Source organism: Lotus japonicus, chromosome 6 (genome assembly GCF_012489685.1).
Source record: "Lotus japonicus ecotype B-129 chromosome 6, LjGifu_v1.2".
Lineage (NCBI taxonomy): Eukaryota > Viridiplantae > Streptophyta > Magnoliopsida > Fabales > Fabaceae > Lotus > Lotus japonicus.
The window spans coordinates 42,517,552-42,526,215 of NC_080046.1; the positions used below are offsets into that span (position 1 = coordinate 42,517,552).

The following is an 8,664-nucleotide window of genomic DNA, read 5'->3' on the forward strand; positions in this document are numbered from 1 at the left end:
TGGTTTTCAAAATGATCACAAAAACAATTGCAAACCGGCTCAAAGGCATCCTTCCAGAAATAGTGAGAGAGACACAAAGCGCCTTTGTCCCCGGAAGATTGATCACTGACAATGCGATTGTGGCTCATGAATGTTTCCACTACATGAGGAGAAAGACAAGGGGAGTAAAAGGGGTAATGGCACTGAAGACAGACATGTCCAAGGCTTATGATCGGGTAGAATGGCCTTTCCTACGAAGCACCCTAGAGCAAATGGGATTCTCACAAAAATGGACAGATTTGATCATGAATTGTGTTACTACCGTGTCTTTCCAAGTGATGTTAAATGGCCAACCGTGCAAAAGCTTCAACCCGGGAAGAGGATTACGCCAAGGTGATCCTTTATCACCATACCTCTTCATACTTTGTTCTGAAGTCCTATCGGCTATGATCAACTCCAAAGTAGTGGAGGGCTGCCTCCATGGGATCAAAATTACACCTCAAGCACCAACAGTGTCCCATCTACTCTTCGCGGACGATAGCATTTTGTTGGCAAGAGCTACAGTAGAGGAAGCAACAATTCTCAAAGGGATCCTACAAGACTATGAGACCTTTTCCGGACAAAGAATCAATTTCGACAAATCGGAACTCTCCCTAAGCCGAAATGTGCCTAGTCCCCGTATTATCGAGCTTGAACGACTCCTTGGTGTTAAGGCGGTGGAGAGACATGAGAAGTACTTGGGACTACCGACGATTGTGGGTAGATCAAAGACTCAAGTCTTCAATTTTGTTCGAGATAGAATCTGGAAAAAGCTCAAAGGTTGGAAGGAGAAAACCTTATCTAGAGCGGGAAGAGGTGTTCTTATCCAATCTATTGCCCAAGCCATACCAACTTTTGTCATGGGGCTCTTTCTTCTACCTTCTACTCTATGTTCCCAAATAGAGAGAATGATCAACAGTTTTTATTGGGGGGGAGATGCTGATAAGAAGAAAACTAAATTGGATTAGATGGGATGCAATTGCCACACCAAAGAGTATGGGGGGACTGGGTTTTAAATCCTTCCACAACTTCAACAAGGCTATGCTAGGCAAGCAATGGTGGAGGCTCATGACCAGAAGTGAATCCTCTGGAAAAGTCTCCACTCCACACGTGACATGATGGAAAAAGGTACCATGTGGAAGGTTGGCGATGGGCAGGACATTAACATATGGTCTGATGCTTGGGTTCCCGGTTTCAGCAGTGGGAAGGTACAAACAATTAGGAGGGAAGGGCAAGGAATAATAAAGGTGAGCCAGTTGATCCATCCCTATGGCAGAACTTGGAATGAAACGCTCATTAGAGCTACTTTCCTACCCATGGACGCAGACAAAATCCTCCAAATCCCACTGTCAGATGAGCATAGTGGGGACAAACTTATATGGAAGGACAGCGTGAATGGCATGTACAGCGTCAAAGGAGGATACAAAATTCTTCAAGGACCACTAAGGGAACCAGCAGATGCAGGGCCATCAAACTCAAGGAGCTCGCAACTTTGGAAGAAGATATGGGCTATTGAAGTCCTGCCAAGTTGCAAGGAATTTATCTGGCGCGCTTGCAAGGAGGCCCTCCCGGTCTATGCAAACATTAAGAGGAGGGGGATTGTACTGGACACTTTATGTCCAAGCTGCGGGGAGGAAGAGGAAACAACTGTTCATGCCCTCCTTACCTGTAACAACACTCATAGAATCTGGTTTGGCTCACACTTAAACCTGCAGGTTACTCAGATCACAACCAACAATTTCAGAGGATGGCTAGAAGAGGCTCTGGAACACCCAAGCTCAGGAACCATGGCTGAGATTTTTAATCTAGCATGGACAATCTGGAAGAGACGGAACACGAGGGTTTTTGAAGGAGTGCTATGGGATTTTGAAACAACAATAACAAAGGCTGCACAAATTCACATTGGAGGAGGACAGAAGAAAGAAGAATTCTTCCAAGACATCTCACCAACCACCTGGGCACCACCAAGGGCAGGAGAATATAAGCTCAACGTGGACGCAGCAATTGGGCAATCTGGATCTGGTTTTGGGGCAATAATTCGCAATGAGAAAGGTGAAACAATGGCAGCTGCTACTCGACTATGGTGCAAGCAAGATGACCCTGCAATGGCTGAAGCCATGGGTGCAAGATGGGCAATGGATTGGACAAGCCAGATTGGTTTCACACACATTTCCCTAGAGACAGATTCTCTCATACTGGTGCAACAATGGAGAAACAATAGTCTAGGAGATTCCTATCTTCATGATGAAATCAGAAACTGTAGGTGTTTATCTTTAAATTTCCGTCCTTTTACTGTTTCACATGTCAAGAGGTCAGGCAATAGAGTGGCTGATTTCCTCTCGCACCTTGCTTTCAATTTTATTGATCATTGTTGGATTGAGGAAGACCCCCCGGGAGCCTCAATTCTGATCAATCTTGATGTATCACCCGCAGTTCCATCTGCTTCTTGAATGAGAAACAGTACTTGAAATTCAAAAAGAAAAAAGATATAGAAGACAAAAGCAAATTGTATTTAATGGACCGTGTACAAACAAAAAGATGAGAACCCTTTTGGACATATTATATGAAAAAGGGATGAGAACAATCAACACAATTCCTCCATTCTGATGGGAAATTCAACACAATTAGCAACAACACAAACACTAACAGAGCAATAAGCAGCGGATAATCAATTTTCCTAACTTGTTGAATCCGTGAGGAGCAATAACAAATGATGCAGCAACTAAAATCACAATCAAAAGGACACCAAGATTTTTAACGTGGTAAAAACCTTCTCAATGTGAGAAGTAAAACAACAATGGGCACAAGCTAGTAATCAAACTCCACTATGATGAAATAAGGGTACAAGAGTCTCAAAATACAGCACAAATCGTGCTCAACAATTGGCCAAATAACAAAGCAAAAACCATAAAGTAGAGACCAAGAAAAACCAGAATTCTGAAAAAACACTGCCACTGTCCGCGCCCATTTCTCCCATCTCAGACAACTTCTCGCCGATCCAACCATCCAGAATGAAGATCTATGAGTCACGAACCTGCTGCAAAAGTTTCAGCCCGATCCGACGGTGAACGCAGGGGTAATCGCGAATTTCGTCTGACTGGTGAGGGTTTGTGTGAACCAGTTTTTCTTCTCTTCTCTCTCACTTTTCTCTTTGCTTCTCTTGCCAAATCAGACCTCTCTCTTAACCCTAGCTGACCCCTCTCCACTTGTTTAAGTGAGACAAAGTGGAGAGAAACTGGTTCGCACAAACCCTAACCATAGTACTTCATTCTGGACGGTTGGATCAACGAGAAGTTGTTTGAGATGGGAGAAATTGGGCACGGACAATAGCAGTATTTTCTGGTTTTTCAGATTCTCTTAGTTCTCTATTTTGAGTTTGTTGCTTTGTTGTTTGGTCAATTGTTGAGCACGATTTGTGCTATATTTTGAGACTCTCTTGTACCATTATTTGATCATAGTGGAGCTTCATTACTGGCTTGTGCCCGTGGTTGTTTTACTTCTCACATTGAGAAGGTTTTTACCACATTAAAAATCTTGGTGTCCTTTTGATTATGATTTTAGTTGCTGCATCATTTGTTATTGCTCCTCACGGATTCAACAAGTTAGGAAAATTAATTATTCGCTACTTATTGCTCTGTCAGTGTTGTTGTTAATTGTGTTGAATTTCCCATCACAAATGTTAGAACTTTAAAAATGGACAATGTTTTGGATTAAACCCTTTGCCCTATGACATTAAAAAATAAATTTATTATACATAGAGGCTAGTGAAAATCATAAAGTAGACAACCCATCCAAAGGTGGCATAGTATTTCCATCAATTTTATACTTGTGGCAAGGTTAACAATAACAGCCTGTAAGTATGATGCTCTGGAACAAATAGAATATGAATTTATAATGGGCAGAAGACCCAAGTGCATATTTTGTGAAACCTTCAAAAAAGACTTTGTTATATATGGCTTTATTAAACAAAAATTGATCTTAAATAGAGTCCAATGATTGATCCATGTAAATGACTCATCAAGTAGTTAAAGGTTTGGTTTTGGTAGCGGGCCTTAAAAAACAATTTGTCTGCTCACATGAATAGCACTACACTTGTTTCGGAATACATCTTTCTGAAACTACAACTATGTGATGTAAAGATTCGATTCCACAAAGTTTTACCTTTCCCCGGGGAGGAGGAGGGGGGGGGGGGTAAGACTAAATAAGGCCATAAGTAACCTAAAAGAAATTTTATACATACAAAACTATACAAGTAATTACAATTATGAAGACTAAAGGCAATACGTAACCTAAAAGAAGTTTTATACATACAAACCTATACAAGTATTTACAATTATGAAGCTAATCATTCCCTCACAATTTTAAGTTAATAAATGTAGTTCCTATCCTACAGTCATGATTAATGAAGCACAGTAGTAAGCTACTCTTTTGATAAGCAAACAGTCTAGTTGTAAAATCGATCGGGGGAGAAACTAGAATACTACCACAGTACAGGTAGGAGTAGTGATTTATTGATCTATACTCTATAGAGGATTATATGATGCTTTGTAATTATGCTGCAGGTTAGCACCACCATAAGAAGAGGTTCTATCATGATAACAAGATGGAACATGAGGCTCTGATGAGGTTTTTTTTCTTTTTAGATGAGAACTGCCTAGACTCGGATTGCCACTGTGACCCATTGAGCCACCGGCATGACCATAAGGCCCAGCTGAAGGACAGGTATAAAAAGGAATAGTTGGGGTAGGGGCCACCATGCGAAATGGCATGGCTGGCAAGCTCATGTATGGATTTGGATGCTCAGGAAACAAACCTGATGGATGGACAAGAGATTGTTGGTACTGGTGTATTGCTGTATTGCCATTGTTAAAATTCTTACGGACAGCTTCAGTACCAACCGGAGCAGAACTCCGAGGGCGCTTGATCCCACTTTGCTGGTCGTGCTGAGGAGGCTTTAAAGAAGAAGCTGGTGGCAGCAATTTCATACATGCCTTCTTCTGCCTCTTCAGTTGCTCTATCCGCTTCTCAAGGCTAGCTCGTAGATAATCACATTCAAGCTTGTGACTATCAATGATCTTAATTACCAATTTCAGTGAACAAATTTCTCTGGCTGTAATCTCAAGCTGCAAAAATACCTCAATAAATATAGGAGGTGGTACCATGCATTCAGTTATCAATCAAGGTGACACACTTACCAGTGGCTTTTCTTCCTGGGAAAGTCGTATAGCAAGTTTCTTAGATTCATCCACACAAGCTTCCAAAATGTGAACAGGTGGAATCGTATCAGCCAGATCAAACTCCAAAACATACTTGACAGCCAGGCTATATTTTCCCTTATTTATAAGCTTCTGAATAATATCTGCAAACCGTAAACAAGCAGTGTCTTACAAATAAAAGTACTTGAGAGGTAACACTAGAAGTTATGCAAGTATTTGCACACACCTACATATACCATAGAGATACATAAAATTAAAACTGTCACGTCATCATAAATTAACTAAAACTAATTCTTCTTCCTTCTTTCTTCTTTTTTCTTATTATCTGCACCACTAGTACATGTCTGTGTATATGTTAACCTCCTTTTCATATGCAGCTTGACACCCTCTACATTTTTAAGGAGATAAAAACCCACCAAATTGAAGACAAGACAAATCTGATGAAAACTAAAGCAAGTAATTTTACATTAAGAGAGAAATACTTGGATTCCTTTTACTACGCTTAATTGAGCATTCTCACTTTTTTGGTTCTATATGTTTAATTACAAGAGATTTCATCCGCAAGGAGAGAACTAGGTGAAACATTCCCCTGACCAACCTTACTGAACAATCCTTGACACTGAAAACTGCCAATGGAAGCAGAAAATTCCAATCCCAACGGCCAACCAAGTCTTATGAGTGGCAATAAAGGAAGGGGCTGAAAAGGATGTATTGGTAACTGAAATTCTTGGCTATGCCAATAAAGGGCCTAATTCATCCACAAAACAATCATGGCTGCCTTAAACACAAAACAAATTACTAAGTGCTGGTTTGCTTCCCGGAGCTTTCAGTGAAAATGAAAGCATTAAATAATTGAAATAGTTAGTAGTGGTAAGCTATGATATTTATAATCATATAAACTTCAAATTACATTTAAGAGATTACTAAAGAAGACAAAACTTGGACTGGCAAGAGGATGCTTATAGGGAAAACCATGACCCCGGAGAAAATTTTAGAAGAAACTTTCTGTATGATTAATAGGAAGGGGGTTGAGAAGGTGGAATTTTTTGGGATTAAACCACAGGTTTCCACGACTAGGTAATGTTGTTTGAGTCGAGTTTGACCACTATAGGCAGAAAAACTCCCCCTAACAAATATTTCAGAAGAAACTTTCTGAATGATTAATAGGAAGTGGAATTTTTTGGGATTAAACCACAGGTTTCCTCGACTAGGTAATCTTGTTTGAGTCGAGTTTGACCACTATAGGCGGAAAAACTCCCCCCTAACAAATATTTTAAAGCAGCTGCATTCACTATAGGTGGAAGACTTGCACAATTTTTCAATTTTTCTGTCATAATGTAAAACTGCATTCTTGTCCACCAATTTTTTGTTGTTTCCAACTAAAAGATTGATCTTTTCCGACCATTTCAAATTTGAAGGATGCTGGCATCCACATAAAAGGATGCTGGCATCCACATGAAGACATTACAGTTTACACATACCATCTGTACTTGCAAAATATTTTAATGACTACATATGAAAGAGAGATATTGTTACACACAAAATTTCTAACATGCCCAATACATGTTGATGGGGAACTTTTGTTGGAACAACAAGTAACAACATAGCAAGCAAACAATTTATCCACATAGGCGTAAATGAGGTATGTAAGTAATTGTTTATGTTTAATTAATATTAGGATAAGAATCCCTAATATTTGCGACTTTACTAGCTCCTCAAGATAAGGAGCCCACCATACACTTTAATGACAAGAAAATGAATATTTTTAGGGTGTACTTAGTTTTTTTTTTTCCCCTTTCATTTTCAATTGATATGTCACTAATAATTACAGAAATACTACCATTCTCAAGAATTTGTCAAGGAAACTTACTTTGCAAATTCTTGAAAACTGAAAACAAAGTAAAAAAAAAGAACACCACTTCAAATTTAGATATGTTAGACTTAGATGCATAAAGAAAGCAACTGACATAATCCTAGCTAACACCCACTTCTTTCCTTCTCTCTTATCTTTCTCTAGTTCGTCTAGTTCGTCAATACCAATGGTGCTAATATCAATCTTCAATACCCCTACCAGCCTGAGAGGTATGTGCACTAAACTCAAATCCAAGAATCATTCTTCCCTATCTAACTATACCCTTATGCAGAATATTTTAAAATACAAAATACAAGAACACAATACTAAACAAACACAAGCTATCCGCCAAACCTTACCGGGTACTCTACCCGTCAAACAATTGGGTACTCCATCCGTCAAACAAATGGCCCGGTACAGCTCCGGGAAATCATCATTAACTGCGGCCAAGGCAGAAAAGGAAATAAGCTCATCCGTGCTGAATTCAGAAACCAAACCAAAGGCGGAAACAATATTTAAAAACCCGATCGCCCCCAAAGCGCTGGCAGCATCAACCACCAACCACTTTCTCCACTCCAGAGCCAACTTCAACGCCTTCTCCTTGGCCTTAGAACTCACACTCACACCAGCAACCCTCAACTGCTTCAACAACATAATACAAATCTTTTTCATCTTCTTCGATTCCTTATCCTTGGAACTACCACCCACCCCATTAAGCCCTTCCAATGATTGCAGAACCATCTCAGCCGGGTCCGGCGCGCACCGCAACGCCCCAGGAAGCTCAGCCTGAACCCTAATTCGATCCGCAAAGCGGGCTTTAACGAAATTCCTCAACCCTACACCATCCATTTTCTCACACAGAACGCTCAACTCATAGCTAGGCTTAACCGAGCCCGGAACGATGTAGTTTTTCCGGAACACCCCAGTTGAATCATTGGTCTGATTTGATGGTGGGTCGTTAGGGTTCGCCGGAAAGTTCGCATCTTTCGTGGTTCGGTGGATAGGTTCAACATCTAGGGTTTCTGGGTTGGGAATGTGATTGTTCGTCGAAGTATTCTTCTTCAGTGCGGTTGAAATCGAATTCAGCGTAGCCATTGTTAGGGTTTTGAGAACTGAGAATGGAAATTCGAAGTGGGGATTTGAGATTCACGAGATTGGAGGAACGATTGGTGCATTCTGCAAACCCTAGAACGATGCATGAAGAGAGATCATGAACTCGCCGTTTCGCGCCAGCGGGGATGGAGTCTGCTGAGACTTGCTTAGCAATTGCGCTTAAAACGGTTGTGTGTGCAATGGCAAATGAATTATGAAATTCAAAAAAATCATGACATTATCTACTTACTAAGAATATTATGATAGTATTTTAAAAAAATATATAGTAAGAAAAAAAAAGTCAAGGAATGGAGAACATGAGAGGATGCCACCTATGTAACTATTTCTTGGCGCGCTCCGCCGGACGGCTGGGTTGGATTGCGCTGAAAGTTGATGGCTCGTCGTTAGGGAATCCGATGAGAGCTTATTAAAAAATATCTATTAGAAAGCATCTAATAATTAACCATAGATGTTTTCTTAATAAGC

The 8,664-nt window shown here is 40.3% G+C and overlaps 1 protein-coding gene across 1 annotated transcript; it reads right to left on the reverse strand.

The window, feature by feature from the left end:
- Positions 1-4,232: 4,232 nt before the first annotated feature.
- On the reverse strand, positions 4,233-8,393 carry LOC130723993 (FRIGIDA-like protein 1). The gene is made up of 3 exons (XM_057575149.1): positions 7,446-8,393; positions 5,214-5,377; positions 4,233-5,141 (listed from the first exon to the last, which is right to left on the reverse strand). Exons 1-3 carry the CDS (start codon positions 8,179-8,181, stop codon positions 4,542-4,544), a joined length of 1,500 nt encoding a protein of 499 aa, XP_057431132.1. The 5' UTR covers positions 8,182-8,393; the 3' UTR covers positions 4,233-4,541.
- Positions 8,394-8,664: the final 271 nt, after the last annotated feature.

Bases quoted from the DNA above. Each gene is read 5' to 3' on its own strand.
- LOC130723993 (XM_057575149.1), bottom strand. From the start codon at position 8,181: ATGGCTACGCTGAATTCGATTTCAACCGCACTGAAGAAGAATACTTCG. The intron at 5,378-7,445 runs GTAAGGTTTGGC...TACGGTTTGCAG, and splicing joins TTTGACGGGTAGAGTACCCG to ATATTATTCAGAAGCTTATA. The intron at 5,142-5,213 runs GTAAGTGTGTCA...GTATTTTTGCAG, and splicing joins CCCAGGAAGAAAAGCCACTG to CTTGAGATTACAGCCAGAGA.